At 37.2% G+C, this 18,562-nt stretch overlaps 1 protein-coding gene across 1 annotated transcript in view; it reads left to right on the forward strand.

The window, feature by feature from the left end:
- Positions 1 to 18,562, forward strand: part of LOC136858375 (Y+L amino acid transporter 2) — a 498,889-nt gene that overhangs the window by 421,781 nt on the left and 58,546 nt on the right. Inside the window, exons 5-7 of the mRNA XM_067137871.2 lie at positions 9,873 to 10,041; positions 11,655 to 11,758; positions 16,638 to 16,734. Coding sequence (XP_066993972.1) covers positions 9,873 to 10,041; positions 11,655 to 11,758; positions 16,638 to 16,734 — 370 coding nt within the window. The remainder of the gene's footprint in view (positions 1 to 9,872; positions 10,042 to 11,654; positions 11,759 to 16,637; positions 16,735 to 18,562) is intronic.

An 18,562-nucleotide genomic window follows, 5' to 3' on the forward strand; every position in this document is an offset into this window, starting at 1 on the left:
CTCCATATGGGGAGCTCCTGCATCTACTTTGCATACTTCAGCTATGTCACTGGTACTTTCCACAGTTGAGTACTGTTCTTCAGTTTGGATCAACAGCTCTCATGCTAAAAAGGTGGACACCGGTCCTGAATGAAACAATGCGTGTCATAAGTGGCACAGTAAAATCTACTCCTCTTCTTTGGTAGCCAGTGCTCAGCCACATAGAACCTCCTGGAATTAGAAAATTGAATAACTTGGTTAGAGAATACAACAAGATATTAACCAATCCTGATCTCCCCATCCATGAAGATGTTAACGTCAGATTCAGCCGCCTCAAATCAAGATCTCCTCCTATTCAAACAGCACAGGAACTTGTTAGGGATTTCAGTCCAAAAACTGATTGGCAACAAGAGTGGAACAGCATAGCTCCGACTCAATGACAGACATTGTTCAATTATAAGAACCTTCCAGCTGGCTTTGATGTGCCCCGCAAGACATGGGTAGCCCTCAACAGAGTCTGTACTAACCACGGGAGATGTGAATCAATGATGTTTAAATGGAGTATGAGATCTTCTCCAGCCTGTGACTGTGGTGCAGTTAAGCAGACTATAGACCATATTGTCACCGAATGCATTAGAAGGGCATTCGTTGTATCCACCCAGGACCTTGTGGTGGCTTCTGCTGAGGCCATGCAATGGCTAGAGAATTTATATCTAATTCTTTGAACCCTTTTGTTTGCATGATTGTTTCCAATGTTATAATGTGTATATCTTGTAATTATGTATATAATAGTTTGTGCTTACTGTTTATGTATATTTAACCTTTGTATTGTTTTGTGTATGTTACCATATGCTAATAATAATAATAATAATAATAATAATAATAATAATAATAATAATAATAATAATAATAATAATAATAATAATTCAACAACTACCGAGGAATATCACTTTTATCTGTCACATATAAGATTTTTTCTAAACTCCTATTGAACAGACTGACACCGCAAATTGACCACAAGTTGGGAGAGTATCAGGGTGACTTTAGGAGAGTGCGCTCTTGTCAGGATCATATCTTGAGTCTAAAAATGATAATCAAATATTACAATGTTCGACCAAAGAACATCTTCATCTCTTTCGTAGACTTTAAAAAAATATGCGATTCAATAGATAGACACATTGATGGAAATTTTGAGAGAATATGGCATAGATCAAAAAACACTCAACTTACTTAGGTTAACACTAACAAACACCATATCCAAAGTGAAATTTCGAGGATAGATCAGCAAATCCTTCCAGATGAAAGCAGGTCTGAGACAGGGTGACAGCTTATCCCCAACACTCTTCAACGTGGTTCTTGATAAGGTCATGAAAACACTGTAGAAACATAATGACTCAGGTGCTATGATAGGTAGTAAAAATAAACATGTCAAACCCAAGTGTTTGGCCTTTGCTGATGATTTGGCACTCTTCGCTGAGACAAAACAGGAAGCTATAGCACAGATAAATGAACTACAGGAGATAGTCGAGAAAAAAGGTGTAAAAGTCTCCTTCACAAAAACAGAGATGATGAGCACGGACAGGAATTATGTGAAGAGAACAATGAAGATGAAATATGGCAAAGTTAAGGTCACAAAGCAGTTTAAATACCCGGGAGAGATTATCAGCAGCAACGGGATTGATGAAAAGGCCATGGAAAATAGGAGACTAAGTTGGAAAGGCTAAACACTGCCACCAAAGCCATTTACAACCAAAAGAATCTTTCCATTAATGCCAAACTAAGACATTATGACGCTGTGGTAAAACCAGTGATTCTGTATGGGGTGGAAACAGCAACACTAACGAACCTGGAAAAACTACTAAAGATTGAAAGGAGAATATTAAGGAGGATTTATGGCCCAAGGGTGGTAGAGGGAAACTACAGATTAGATCAAATAAGGAGATATACAAAAGAACAGACGACCTGGAAACAATAAGGAAAAGACGGCTGCGATTCTATGGACACATGGTCAGAATGGATCCAGCAAGGTTAAATAAACAAATTTTTAATAAAATATACTACTTGAAGAGCCAAGGGGGATATGCCAAGCACATGAAGGAAGAACTCAAGAGGTTAGGAATTGCAGATAAAAAATGTCGTGATAGAGACCAATTCAGGAAAAGACTTTCCAACATAACAGTTCTTGTTGAAGAAAAGAAAGAGCGCAGAGGGGGAAGATGGACTGAAGAGAGAAGAGCGCAACATTCTGAAAGAATGAAGACACTGTAGAGAAAGAGGAAGGAAGAAGGGATAATAAGAAGGAAGTGAAGTTGTTTTGGCGTGGTCCTAAGTTTGGCCGGTTCGCAAGAAGAAATAATAATAATAATAATAATAATAATAATAATAATAATAATAATAATAATAATAATAATAATAATAATGTTCGCTTTGTAGTGTACTACATTATAGTTTTTCCATATAGCAGACCGCCCTCATAATAGGCATTTTGTACGGTCCACTACTGGTACAAAAAAAAAAAAAAGAAATCTTTCTTCCCACTAGCTCTCTGCATTGAGATTAGTTTCTGCCACCACGTTGAACCAGGGTATCGCCGCAGTGATCGAGTCTGACTAGCAAGTCTTCACCTGGTATTGGCCATCACGGCCTGTGACGTAAACACTCAGTAAATAAAATTACTGGGTGGTGCTTCCATACTTGGTGTAAAAACTGTAGAAAAATTATTTGTAACAATAGCTTTAGTAGTAGAAAGGAAAGATCTCTCTGCAATAGATATGCAGATTTTCAGCCAGTTGTCACATTCAGAAGACAGAATTTTCAACATTCCAGCATATCCGAATAGCTTATAGTAACCTTAGACAGATGAAAATTTAAACCTACAACCTGTTTTCCAGTCAATGACCGGGTCAGGGATGGGATGAATGAAGCCCCCAACTTGCAGCGAGGATAGGAATTGTGCCGGCTGCCGAGGTCTGTTGCACTTCTCTGGGGCAATGATTAATGACTGACAGATGAAATGAAATGATAGTGGAGAGTGTTGTTGGAATGAAAGATGACAGGGAAAACCGGAGTACCCGGAGAAAAACCTGTCCCACCTCTGCTTTGTCCAGCACAAATCACACATGGAGTGACCAGGATTTGAACCACGGGATCCAGCGGTGAGAAGCCGGCTTGCTGCCCCCTGACCCAAGGAGGCTAATCTTTGACTGATCACTGACTTAAAAGACCCACATTTCAAATGATGTTTCCAAGATTGCAACACAGAATAATGTACTCCATAAACTAAGAGGCAACTCCTGGAGAGCTAATGCTTCTGTCCTGCAGTCCATTGCTGAATACTGCTCCTCAGCCTGGTTAATCAGTGCCCATACCAAAATAAGATACTCAACTAAATCAGACAATGTGCCTCATTATTGATTATATTCATCCTACCTATACTCACTGGCTATCTTTCTTAAGCAAGATACCGTTACTATCACTAAGGTGATCACTGCTGAAGACATGGAGAAAACTTGTAAGCAATCCGTGCTTACCAATCCATGCAGATATTTTAAGAACTACAAGTAAACGACTGAAATCTCTGCTCCTATCACGGCGCATGGCTAACAGTCTTCTTTGGAGCTCTTTCAACATCTCATATACCTGGAAGCTTCAATAAAAAGAATGTTCTTCTCTGTTACACCACCAAATTGTTCAAAACTCACATGTTCAGCCTGCTGAGTTTCACCTTCTCAGACATCAATGAAATAAGGACTATTCAAGGCAGATGTGGTACTACACTCATCCAATGAAGATGGGATACTCACCGAATTGCTACTGAGGCAAGCAGTTAGACAGTTCATCATATTGCTTTTGAGTGCCTACTTCGAGCTTTCCAGGGTACTTGACAGCTCTTCATCTCTCATCCAGTGAAGCCATCCATTCGATTTTGGATCTGGATTTGTATTTGTGACTTATATTGCGATCTTGTTATTTCACTGTATCGTTCATCTGTTATGTACATAACTTGTATATACCTTTATATCATACATTGAAATGAAAGTCCACAGCCTGTTTCCAGTCATTCGACCGGGTCAGGAATGGAATGAATGTAGCCCCTCTAGCGGCGAGGATAGGAATTGTGCCAGCTACCGAAGCTTGTCGCACTCCTCTGGAGCAACAAACAAACAAACAAACAAACAAACCAACACACCAACAAAGAAACACCATGCAGTAAATTCTTCGTCATATGTATGAGTTAAACTGAGGCACATTTACAATGGAAAGAAAAAACAGAATGAAAATCAAATTCCACTCTCAGTTGAAAAACTAGTTTAATTTGATCAGACTGTAAGTCAATACCAAATAATTTTGAACTTGTTTTAACTTTCTTATAACTATGTTTCATTGCTTATCAAGGGTAAATCTGTAGAAGTTTTTCTTGATCAGTGACCATTGTTATTTTCTAGAAACATTTTCATAATTTCTTGGGGACATTATTAATAAGTACATGTCAAGTGTGTTAAAAAAACGTTGTTCTTTTCTGACAATTTGAGCAAAATCATTAAAATAAGAGAAACATGTATAAGGAATATCTCTGGAAAATATGCATTTATCAAAAAGAAAATTGAAAATTAACAAGTGAATGTAAAAGATGGGACCTTGAATAAGTCACTCATATAAATAGTCTTGCCACCTGCAATATTTAAAATTTTATTAACTGTTATGATTCAGAAATTTGTGCATTTGTGGAAAAATATTGAGAATCTCTACCAGAAATTTTGTTTTCAAACTCGGAAAGAATGTAAGTTATATGATAACTTTCGTACTGTACACTTTTGGTAATTGAAACTGGAATGCAAGTTTGAGTTTAATCTGCAAGGTCAGCTCAAATTTCCATAGATATTCAAAAAGTCCTATTGCAAATTTTGATGGACAAGGATATATTCATGAAAAGGGCTGATCTATTTACATGGTGATTTGTTCAATATAATAAAATTAGATATGTCAAGAGTCATTATGAAAGAAACACCACTCTGAATTATCAGGTATTGTTTTGAGTGCAACAGGATACAGGGCAGCTTGTTATCTGAAGCTTAGACTGCTCATTCCTTCTTCAATTAACTGTCTGTCAAGATTTGTGAAGAATTCCAATTACCAGAGAGCAGACTTAACTCCCAAGAGTCTTCTGTACTCTTTGTAGAAGATAATTTTAAAATATCAAGCTTCACTTAATTGACAACAAGGAAAATTTGATTCAGATAATAGCAGAAGATTATAGTATGTTTGAAGAGATAATATGTGTAACCTGACATTATGGTAATTAGAAGAAAGTATATTTGTGCCTTTCCTTCCTTCCTACATTTTTCATCCAAACCAACCTCCATAGTTTTGAGGTTTAAAGCATATTCTTCGTGCCTTTCCTTCCTTCCCATATTTTTCACCCAAACCAATCTCCATAGTTTTGAAGTTAAAAACATATATATGATAGGACAAAGTATCCATAGTTGAATGATTCTGTTCAACACATTAATCAATTTTCAATCAATTTCAGTCAATACTGATCTGCATTTAGGGCAGTCGCCCTGGTGGCAGATTCCGTATCTGTTGTTTTCCTGCCTTTTCTTAAATGATTTCAATGACATTGGAAATTTATTGAACATGCCCCTTGGTAAGTTATTCCAGTCTCTAATTCCCCTTCCTATAAATGAATATTTGCCCCAATTTGTCCTCTTGTATTCCAACTTTATCTTCATATTGTGATCTTTCCTACTTTTAAAGACGCCACTCAAACTTATTCGTCTACTAATATAATTCCATGCCATTTCTCCGCTGATAGCTCGGAACATACCACTCGCATGTGATTTTGATTGTCATTTTTGTCATTGTCTAATTGTAACCGCTGGCCGGTCAACATAATTTTATAGCAATCTTACCACTTATTTATAACAGACTGTTGCTTTGTTCATTTTAATTATAATAGTAGCCTTCTAATGTCAATATTGCAAATACTCTCATCAATTGTAAACTCCTCACTCATTGCAATATCTTTAAAACCAAGATTGTACAAGTCTTTTACCATATGTTAATTTTAGCTCAAGTCTCTCCAAGGCTTTTAAAAAATTTGTTTTATTTTATTTATATGTAAATCAGGTGCCTGATTTTATTTCAAGGTTAAGGCAATGGCTGATGATGCCTATATACAAGGCGAAACATGTACCATTTTAGTTAACATGTCAATGTAAATCAACAAAGACAAGACTTACTGTGTTGATTAGGTGGTCAAATTAATAAATTAACTTATCGCTATTATTCCAATCACATACCACTCAGTCGATCAGCTCGTCTTCTTTCTCCCAGTTCTTCCCAGCCCAAACTTTGCAATATTTTTGTAACGCTACTGTTTTAAATTAAATAATTGAAAAGGAGGTTCAACCTATTCAATACTTAAAAGAAGGAAATGCAGTAATCACATTCCTATTTAAATGGGACCGGTTTCGACCTTAGTCCAGGTCATCATCAGCCGTAAAAAGATGTACAATGTTTATGAATATTGGAGGTCAGTTTCACACTTTGATAGGCACAAAGACACGACACCACATTCTGTATGCACAAAATCACAACACTATCAATTAATATACGAAGTTTAAAAATAACTAGGAGTCGCAGACGAATAGATTTGTAGTAGAAAGCCGCCAGTTCGACCGCAGCGCATGACCTTGAATGTGCCGCGCTGATCACCAGGAACTGGCAGCTTTCTACTACAAATCTATTCGTCTGCGACTTCTAGTTATTTTTAAACTTCGTATATTAATTGATAGTGTTGTGATTTTGTGCATACAGAATGTGGTGTCGTGTCTTTGTGCCTATCAAAGTGTGAAACTGACCTCCAATATTCATAAACATTGTACATCTTTTTACGGCTGATGATGACCTGGACTAAGGTCGAAACCGGTCCCATTTAAATAGGAATGTGATTACTGCATTTCCTTCTTTTAAGTATTGAATAGGTTGAACCTCCTTTTCAATTATTTAATTTTTAACATCAATAATTTCAATACGGTACAATGAAGTTTTTATCTTTAAACGCTACTGTTTTGTCGGAAATCACCCAGAACAAATCGAGCTGCTTTTCTTTGGATTTTTTCCAGTTCTTGAATCAAGTAATCCTAGTGAGGGTCCCATACACTGGAACCATACTCTAGTTGGGGTCTTACCAGAGACAAATATGCACTCTCTTTACATCCTTACTACAACCCCTAAACACCCTCATAACCATGTGCAGAGATCTGTATCCTTTATTTACGATCCCATTTATGTGATTACCCCAATGAAGATCTTTCCTTATATTAACACCCAGATACTTACAATGATCCCCAAAAGGAACTTTCACCCCATCAATGCAGTAATTAAAACTCAGAGGACTTTCCCTATTTGTGAAACTCACAACCTGACTTTTAACCCCGTTTATCATCATGTCATTGCCTAGTATCCATCTCGCAACATTATCGAGGTCATTTTGCAGTTGCTCACAATCTTGTAACTTATTTATTACTCTATAGAGAATAACATCATCTGCCAAAAGCCTTACCTCTGATTCCACTCCTTTACTCAAATCATTTGTATATATAAGAAAACATAAAGGTCCAATAATACTGCCTTGAAGAATTCCTCTCTCAATTATTACAGGGTCAGATAAAGCTTCATCTACTCTAATTCTCTGAGATATATTTTCTAGAAATATAGCAACCCATTCAGTCACTCTTTTGTCTAGTCCAATTGCACTCATTTTTGCCAGTAGTCTCCCATGATCCACCCTATCAATTCACCTTGAAACATGATATAGGTATTTGCATGTATTCTTATTCCAACTTCAGTAACTGTCTGTCTCTCTTTTGCCATCAATGTGAACACCCACAACAAGCTAATAATTGTATGGTTTCAGATACTATGTGCATGCATTTTAATTTGGCACCATTAGGCTGCCTCTGCATCAATTTTGATGTTCTGTTTACCAGATACTAAAGATACCAGAAATCCATTGCTCGCTCTTTCTGCATTGACGTACCATTATGTTCATCTTACTGTGCGTTACTTTTCATGTTTCTGTCTCTCTATATATGATTTGACAGAAATCTTGCTAGTGGTTCAATGTCACACTAATACATTGAAGGCTCTCAGCGCCGCACGGATGGAAAAAGGCTAGGATAGGGAAGGTAGCCACCATGGCCTTAATTAAGGTACTTGTTTGGTGTGAAAATGGGAAGCCATGGAAAACCATCTTCAGGGTTGCCGACAGTGGAATTTGAACACACCATTCCTGAATGCAAGTTCACAGCTACGCAACCCTAACTGCGTGGCCAACTCGCTTAATGATAGAACTCTGTTTGTCGACCTATTGATGAGTTTTCATTAAATATCTCACCAAGAAAACATTTTCTGGCTCCAAGACTAAATGGTTAGCGTGTTGGTCTTTGGTCACAGGGGTCCCAGGTTCGATTCGCGGCAGGGTCAAGAATTTTAACCATCATTGGTTAATTTCGCTGGCATGGGGGCTGGGTGTATGTGTCGTCTTCATCATCATTTCATCCTCATCACCACATGCAGGTCACCTACGGGCGTCAAATCAAAAGACGTGCACCTGGCGAGCCGAGCATGTCCTCGGACACTCCCGGCACTAAAAGCCATATGGTATTTCATTTCAAGAAAACATTAATTTTCATGCTGACATTGTACATCCTGGAGTGCCAAATGGACTTTGTTTTGCTGTTCAAAAATCTGACTACATTTTGCTGGATTTGAACCCATGACCTTGAGATCTGGAGACCAACATTCTACCACTGAGGTACCTACCTAAACAACTGAACAAAACTACATCAAATGTTTGGGTAGAATTACTGAAAAGGATACCTACATTTAATGCTGAGAGACCTACAGTACTACATAAAGATCTTTTGGACCCTAGCAAGGGGCATATATCTGATGGTGACAATGATGAGCATTGTTTCAGGGGATCTAACTGCTAGGTCATTGGCTCATAAATATCTGGCTTAGACTATGTGCTGTATCTGGTAATGTACTGGAGGATGGGGTGTTAACAGGTGACAAAAGGTCTTTTATACCCTTCATTATATTTCTAAATGTCTTTCACTCCACAGTTTAACAAATAATGTGATACAGTATATCAGTTTTAAAATTCCTAGTGTCTTTTGTTTTATACTGTGATGCCACATGAGCAATTATTATTTAGAAAGCTAGTTTTAAAATATCCACTAAAATATAGCTAAATTTTTAACATTAATGCCACATTAGTAACTAAACTGGAGACAATAAAAATTCAGTCTTGAAATCGGATCCAAGAGTCACAGATCTGAGCACAAAGATTCAATATTTGGCTTTCCCAACAAATTTTTTTTTTTTACTTGTTTCTTACTAAAAATTTCAGTTACCATCACAACATCACCAAATATAGTTGCTTGGAATATTAATGCTAATATATTAATAATGAATGAATTAAAAACTTTTTGATATTCAAAATTCATTATTTTTATGGCTGAGTTTAATAAAACAGGTAAGCTTACTGTTTCATGTGATTGTAGAAAACAAGATCTCTGGTTTTTCTCAAGGATAACTACAGGGGTATGACTTTTCATTTTTATTAAACATAAATTGGGTTTGTTGGATGATTAACATGTGAAAAGTCTTTTAAGAGAGGCTTGAACTGTACTATACAAGATTAATCCAAGATAAGTAGAAATGTCATCTGCAGTTCAGAGTTTAAAGGAGGAACTCCTGAAAACACACTAATACCTTATATCCAAAAAGATTTTGTGTGGAATGAGATTTAGCTTTGATAATTTTTTTTTTCTTCTTGTTTTCATTCATTGCTCTTGCACATATTTTTCTTTTTATACCAGGAACTACTTGAATTTCATCATTGAAGAACTGAAGGACCCAGTTCGTAACCTGCCACGTGCTATAGCCATTTCCTGTGCTCTGGTTACTGTGGTGTACGTCATGACCAACGTAGCATTTTACACAACTCTGTCTCCAATTGAGGTGCTAGGATCCAATGCAGTTGCTGTGGTATGTGGAACGTTATATACTGTATCTATGGAGCTCTCTCATCTGAACTTTTATTTTAGATAATGTCTACATAATGCTGTATATGTACATTTGTTGCATGTATTATATATATTGAACCTGTTACAAAACTATTCTCAGGGCCAATACTGGATGCATGAAGGCATTTAGGTTCAGGAGAGGAATAAATAAGTGAAATAAAGTACTGTACAGTGTTAGACAAAGTCTACTTTAATCATCAAATCATGTTTCCTATCTTTAAATGGGTTTAATGCAGGGGTGCTCAGCAGGTCGAATGGCAGATTTATAACCCAACTGTGGATCACAAACACATACATACATCCACACATGCCCCTTTCTTCAATCACCAACCAATTAACCAACCAATCTCTCACATGGCTATTCAATAACCTAACTCACAATACAAACCAAATTGAGAAAAGTAAACAGTACTCTGACTTTGTTTGAAGTGACAGTTTTGAAATATCTGGAGATAGATTTGTCACAGCACTCTTAGATTGAATGTAGGTGTTCATCACTGATCCGGGAACATAATTTTAATTTTGTTTTGAACATGTTTGTTCACCAGTATAAGAACTCACAAACACCACAAGTATTTTCTCACAAATATTAAGAAAGCCAGAAAATTTTTATTACTAAGAGCCCTGTAAAAGTTCAATTAATTCAACCTGCAGTTATAATTACAACAAAGTTCTTATTAACTAGGTTTTTTGGTATCTACAAAAGACATAAACAGAAACTTAAACACATGATAAAAACTTGGCCAGGGGGCCACATAAAATGCCTTCGCGGGCCGTATGTTGAGCAACCCTGGTTTAATGGGATGGTTTTAAAGCGTTGAGGAATGTGAAAACAGGTATCTACCTTTAAAGCTGGTAAAGAATGGTAAAGACCCACTGTATTATAACAGAGAAGTAAAGAGAATAAGAAGGAGGTGCAGGTTAAAAAGAAATAGTTAGAAATGGTTTTGGAAGTAAGAAGAAATTGAAAGAACTATCTAGATTAATTAATAAGAATGAAACAAATGTAAACATGGAACCATCAATAACTATGCTTTTGTCTATGTAAATAGTAGGGAAATTAGGCATGAAATCAGAGACTTAACTGAGCAATCTAATTATTGTGATATATTACACATACCTAAACTAATATACATATATAAAAACAACAAACCCCATGGCAGTACAGCCCTGCAGATTACGAGGTGTCACATGGTCAGCATGGTAAATCCGCTTGGAAGCTATTCTTGGCTTTCTATACTGGGACCACCAACTCAGTGTCAAATAGCACCTCAATTTTGATCATATAGGCAGATTGGACCTCAAATCAGCCCTCAGATCCATGTAAATACCCATGATCTGGCCAGGAATCTAAAACAGGGCTTCCGGATGAGAGACAGTCACAGTACCCCTAGGCTGCAGGGCTGGGCATTATCATATCTGTCGGCTGAAATTTCATGTTTAAAAACTGAGTAAACTTATACATGGCACCTCATGTTTGATATCTGTGATGACTGTAGTTCAGTTGTGTTATGACTGCAATTACTCTGTAACTTTATTCAAAATACATTTTTTCTAGATAGCTTTTAATTTCAGACATTTGCTGACCGAATGTTTGGCGTGATGGCTTGGACTATACCTGTATTCGTAGCACTGTCAACTTTTGGGGCTGTCAACGGAATACTTCTTACTTCTTCCAGGTGAGTGTATGTTATCACCTTAAGGTTTAGATTAAATGTTTGTCTTTAGTGTTTTTGTGAAAACTAGCTTTCATGTGTCAAGAAGAAGGGGAACACTGAGGTAAATAGTGATGTACTATCCGCACACTTTATCTTGGTGCATTTACATCCTAGTGCTGAATCGGTCGACCTCGGCGATCTTCGAGATTCATACTGGCAACCTTTGAAACACAAACTATATATCGCTTAAGCATCGTTGTGCGACATCTGGCGTAAACTTTACGTACTGGTACTGTTGTTGTTTACACATCAAAGTCAAAGTATAGAATTCATGCTAGGAACAAGATTCGCATCGAGAGATATGTTTTATAATGTTATATAATGTGTATGTGACATAGTTGTTGGCTTAAGATGATAACGGTTTAGAAATTTCATATCGATCGATCATATTCTCGATTCAATTCAGATTTCATTTTCATTCAGTTGGCAGCACCAGGCAGCACTATCAATACCGGGACAGCTCCCTCCTTACTCCTCACCCCGTACACAAATGCATCAAGATAAAGTGTGCGGACAGTACATGAGTAGTTATAGTATTGTAGAACTTCCAAAAAGAAGAAGAAGAATACTGAGTGACTTGGCTGCGTGGGTTGGGCCATGTAGCATTTAGTTTCCATTCTAGAGATGGTGGATTCAAACTCTACTATTGGCAACCCTGAAGACGGTTTTCTATGGTTGCCCATTTTCATACCAGGCAAATGCAGGGGTTGTACCTTAATTAAGAGCACAGTTAATTCCTTCTCAACCTAGGCCTTTCTTATCCCATTCCCACCAGAAGAGACGTGTGAGATTGTACAACTTTAAACCTCTAGCAAAGAAAGTGCTGAAAACCAGCAGTGCAAATTAACTATGTGGACGACCTGTAGTGCCGTATTTGTTAATCTTAGCATGGCTTTCTGCATAGGTTGAGTTTGTAGTTTATATAAAGAGTGGAATTACATCCTCAGGGTATAAAGGCTTCAAGAATAAATATTCAAAGAGATATTACTCGTACTTAGGTGTTTGTAAAGAAGAATATGTACCTTCAGAGCATAGGTATGAATAAATTGCTGTAAACTGTTCCTTTTAATGTATTTGAAATAGGAATTAGCAATATTATTTCTGATTCATTTTACTCTTCGCTAAAGTATCATTTGCACATCGTTGGAACTAGATATTTGATAGTTTGCATGCTGAAGAAAACAATTGAGCAAAATATTTTGATTCTTTTGATTTGCTGCACTTCAACCAAAACTGAAAACAAAAGGATTCAGTAAGTTATGTTGTTAGATTGGGGGAAAAGTCTCATTTTCTCAGAAAAACTCTCATTTAATCTCAACCACAGTAGTCAAAGTTTTGAAGGGTGGAAATATCCATAGCATTAGTACATATTCAGTGATGGGAAAAGTACAAAAGAAATGTAAATGAGCTGAATTATAGTTACCTGGTTAATATTGAACTTAATTAGAATTAAAAATTACTTCTTCAATGAGTAATAAGTAAAATTATACACTTACTTCACAGAAAGCCAGTTTTAAGAAAATCACAAACATTTTGCTGGTATGGGACTGGAATGTTACCAAAGTTTGCAGTAAAACCTCATTAACATGAGCTCAGCTAACATGAACCCTTGGTTAACATGAACAAAAATTGGGTCCCGGCAGAGAATGTATTATTTCTCATGGGAAATATCCTCCGATAACACGAATTTCGGTTACCACAAACTATGAACTCTTTCTTAGCCCCATGCTTCATTATAACTCATTTAATGCAAACCGTCAATGTTATTAATTGTGTTAAAATTGTTTCTCTTTTTATGAATGCAAGAAATGCTTGTACAGTGCATAGTTGAAAGAAAACTATTGTCAGACTATTGATTATTTGGTAGCTAAGCTACAAGTAATTGAATTAGCAATTGTGAGCATTATTGAGTCAACAATCAGCTTGTATTTCTGGCCTACCAACTTACTTCAATAATGCGTACATGATGCACAAGGAGACATTCAATTTCATCATTACTGATTTGTGGTGAAGCAAATAAAGTTGACGAAGAAGGGGCAAACAGCTGGTTAGATGAATTTGACCAAGTGAAAGAAAAGTATGCTTCAAGTGACATGTTCAATATGGATGAAACAGGACTTTTCTACAATCTCTTTCCCAGTCAAACCCTTGGTAATAAAGTTGAAAAATGTCACGGTGGAGCTTGCAGTAAACAACGTTTAACTGTTGTACTTGTGTGTACAACAGCAGTGAAAAACTCTGTCCATGGGTGATTGGTAAGTCTGAGAAACTATGTTGTTTTAAGAACAGAAACAAGGATACACTACCTTGTATCTACTCTTGTCATAACAAAGCTTGGATCGACAGCTCATTATTTCGTAAGTGGCTTCTTCGTTTCAACAGTCGTATAATAGCTCAGAATAGAAATGTATTACTGACATTGGACAGATGTACAGCCCACAGTATACATGAACTGAACTTAACCATTTCAACAGTCGTATAATATCTAGCTCAGAATAGGAATGTTCTTCTGATATTGGACAGATGTACAGCACACAATATACGTGACCTGAACTTAACCAACGTTAAAGTTATATTTTCCTGCCAAATGCAACAGGTCACCTTCAGCCCTTGGACCAAAGCATTATCACTCTCATGAAAAGAGCTCATTGCAAGCATATTGTAAGAGCTGAAATTCATGCATGTGGAATTAACGTGGCAGTACCAAGTTGAAATGTGCTGGATGCAATAAAAGCTGTAGCTGATGTCTGGGAATCTGTTCCATCACAACATATACAAAATTGCTTTAACAGTGCTTGGAGACATAACAATGCTACTCATATACAAGAATTAGAGGGTGACGTGGATACCACTTCACCTTACGAATAGGGTATTCTGCAAGACAAGGCGAACACTGGTGTAAGTTTAGAGGAATTTGTTAGTGCAGATGACGACATTGCCATGTATGCTCCAGTAGAAGCTGATGTACAAGCAGGTGCATCTGAGGTGCAAGACCCATTATCTGAGGAAGAGAATGGGGAGGATGATACTATTCTGCCTAGCCACCAAGAAATTTTAAATGCAGTGAATATTTTAGAATGTTTTGCTGCAACATCCAAAATGACCACGGAGTTTATGGATGCTATGTATACAATAGGCCATGACGTTGCCAGGCATTTCCATACTCGTGAATGGCAGCAAAACATACTGGAACTTTTCTCACGAACATGACTTGTGAGTACTTTGAAAATTGCTTGTGTAGTGTTATATACTATGTACCAGTAGCCTAAAATAAATGTTTTGATATTCTAACTCTAAAATTTGGGTATTCTTTTAACACAAATTTTTTAACAAGAACTCTAGATTTTTTGGACACTTGGAATTTGTGTTAATGAGGTTTTACTGTATATTACTTCATTCTGTGCTTTTTATCATTGTGACACTAAATAGTTATCATCACTAAATGATCACTTGGAACTTTCAAAATTACTTTATCCCATAATTATTAGTTTGATTTTTAGCATTGCAAATCATTTCTCATTTACTTCACAAAATAATTGGTTCTTGAAATTCTCATCACTAAGCCTTGACCTCTTCAGGGTAAAGTACATCTTTGTATTTGGTGAAAACATGTACAGGGGAACTTGAAAGAATGTCTGTTCTTAATGTTAAGAACATTTCCAGCTGTGGTCGATATTCGTGGATAAGTCTGATGTCTCTGGAAGTAATGTAGAGATAAGAAAGTGCCTCATCCAGCACTAATGAAGCTACTGCTTCTGCTTTAGAAGAACTGCCCAGCCTGATGACCAGCAGATATTTGAGTACCACACGTGTGGAGACATCCTGGGATTTACCATATCAATTACTAGAATGTAATGAATATGACGATGTGATGATTACAATTTTATTTCAAGGAGTAAATTTCAAGTAAAAGTTACACTTTGTAAAGAGTTATGAATAAAAGTAACAATTACTCAAAAAATATTTGTTACAAGTATTTAAATTACTTTTACTCAATTATTTCCCAACTCTGTACGTGTTGACATGTATAGCAGATGTTCTGCATTACCCCAAATACTAACCCCCACCCCATGTCACTACGGCCCTGAAGGGCCTTGGCCTACCAAGCAACCACTGCTCAACCTGAAGACCTGCAGATTACGAGGTGTCGTGTGATCAGCACGACGAATCCTATCGGCTGTTATTTTTGGCTTTCTAGAGTGGGACCCCAAATACTAGTTTGTGAAATTGCTGGTGAATGAATAGTCAACTGGCCAGCCCCATGATGCCTGTCTTACCACTGAGAAGCTGTCTGATTGAGAAGCAGCGGACCTGGTTGTGAAAGCCGAGGATGTCACCACATGTGTGGTACTCAGATATCTGCTGGTCATCTGGCTGGGCAGCTGTCGTTTTGTCAGACTCAGTCTTTCTAAATTATGAAATACCATAATGATTTTAATGAGAAAACAACCAACTGTTTTGGCTGCAAACTCACATGTGGCATTTCAGAAGTAGAGCTTGATAAATATGATGGTGGGGCTGATGATCTTATGTTTGGCCCCTTAAAATACTAACAATCATCGTCAAAGATCCTGGCAAACAGTGAGAAATCAAGGAATTACAGAAATTTCCCATGGAAGATCCTTGCTCGAACAGTGTTCCAAACAAGGTTTTCTATCAAAATTGAGCTCTAGTTTATATGAAGTTTCAAATTATGATTGAAGGGTATTATGGATTCTGGAATGAATATCAGTATTCAGAAGATAATTATAAGGAGCCAAACTTTGTTAAGATTCTTTACCATGTTTTTTAATATCTTGCAACAGTGATTGTTTCTATATTGGCTGCTCTTTCTGTACAGGTTGTTCTATGCTGGTGCATGTGAAGGACAGATGCCAGAGATTCTCACTATGATTCAGATCTCCAGGTTCACTCCCACTCCAGCTGTGCTATTCATGGTAAGTTCAGAAAGAGGTTTTACATGACATGATATAATTTACTCTGATTATTGCCAGTGTCCCAAAATCTTTAGTAGCCTACTAATACTAAAATTGTCATTTTATATACTTCTCTTTATTCTAAATAGGAAACACTGGAAGCATTTTAAAACTTGGGGATCAAACGTGACCTTTCCAAATTCCACCCAAATGTGTTATCCAGTACAATAGAGTGACAAACAATGACAATGCAGTAGTAATGCCAATACATTTATACTGATTATGGAGAGTTTAATGCCTATTCATAAAATAGGCAGTGGCGGCTCGTGAAAAAATCGTCCTACGTGCTACAAAAAACAAGCTAAATACGCTGTTTTAAATCTGCATATTGCCATGATGAACAACGCATACTTCAAACTTGGTACTACTACTACTACTACTACTACTACTACTGCTACTACTACTACTACTAATAATAATAATAATAATAATAATAATAATAATAATAATAATAATAATAATAATAATAATACAACTTTTCTCACAATTTATAACTCAGAACAAACAAAAACAACATTAATTTGGAAGCAGATGAATTCTTCGACAACTGTCTACGAGATAAATAATTCATTCGAGAAATATTGTTTTTACTAACCTAATGGCGCAACTTACATCAGTGCAAATAGAATCGTGGGAATATAGATCCGCACTAAGAACACTAATTTAATTTCACTTTATATACACTGCAGTTAATAAATAATTTGATAAAACTTCGTATAAACTTTAGCACTAACACAATGCCAGAAAAAACACGCACCAGTAATATAACTGCGAGATTAAAAACCGCACAAAGCAACTGAAAGAGCTGCCAACTGATTCATTGAGACCTCCCCTATTACCAGAGTAAATGTCCGGCTCCATGGCTAAATGGTTAGCGCGCTGGCCTTTGGTCACAGGGATCCCGGGTTCGATTCCCGGCAGGGTCTGGAATTTTAACCATCATTGGGTGTACGTGTTGTCGTCATCATCATTTCATCCTCATCACGACTCGCAGGTCGCCTACGGGCGTCAAATCAAAAGACCTGCATCTGGCGAGTCGAACATGTCCTCGGAAACTTCCGGCACTAAAAGCCATACGCTATTTCATTTCACCAGAGTAAATTACATTGTAATGCGGGATAACATTTAGGGTCAGTCAAAGATTCTTTGACTCACCTACGAATTCCTTATTTTTGACACAAAAGGAAGATGGATATTTTAATAAGCATGTGTGAGATAGATTGCCTCCACTTACGCTTTACTTTCGAACCCAGACGATGCTACTCTCTAGTGGCAGATTCGCTTACCACGTTCAACATAAGCACGGCCGACTGGATCCGTCGCTGCGCTCCGGGTAGCAGGAGACATCGAGTAATTCTACCCCCTTGCGGGAGAGGAAGTAACTATAAACGGGATCAGTGAAAGTTGATCCCGGTTTACGGTATACTCCGCCGGCTAGGGGGAGTGTTGCAAGCTTGGCTGCGCCTGCGTATTGCTTCCTTCAGGCTACAGGCAAGGGCTCACTTCACATGAGCATGAGCCTTGTTCTCCGGGAGAACGGCGCTAGGTGTTCGACAGATCTCGTCCTGATTTGCACAAAACACAAATTCATATCGTACTCAAAACGAAAAGGCACCAGGATAATTGTACTGTACATAAATAATATTCCTTACAGTTCCAAGCTACGTGCTGGAGCCCGGTAGCACGTACTGACCGGCCGCCACTGAAAATAGGAGGTTCTTTTCTCTGAGTGAACAACAGATTTGTAAGAAATCTGTTTACATCTTATCAGGTACAAGAAGTTGGTACA

The sequence above is a fragment of the Anabrus simplex genome, chromosome 1, assembly GCF_040414725.1.
Source record: "Anabrus simplex isolate iqAnaSimp1 chromosome 1, ASM4041472v1, whole genome shotgun sequence".
In the NCBI taxonomy this organism is placed as follows: Eukaryota; Metazoa; Arthropoda; class Insecta; order Orthoptera; family Tettigoniidae; genus Anabrus; species Anabrus simplex.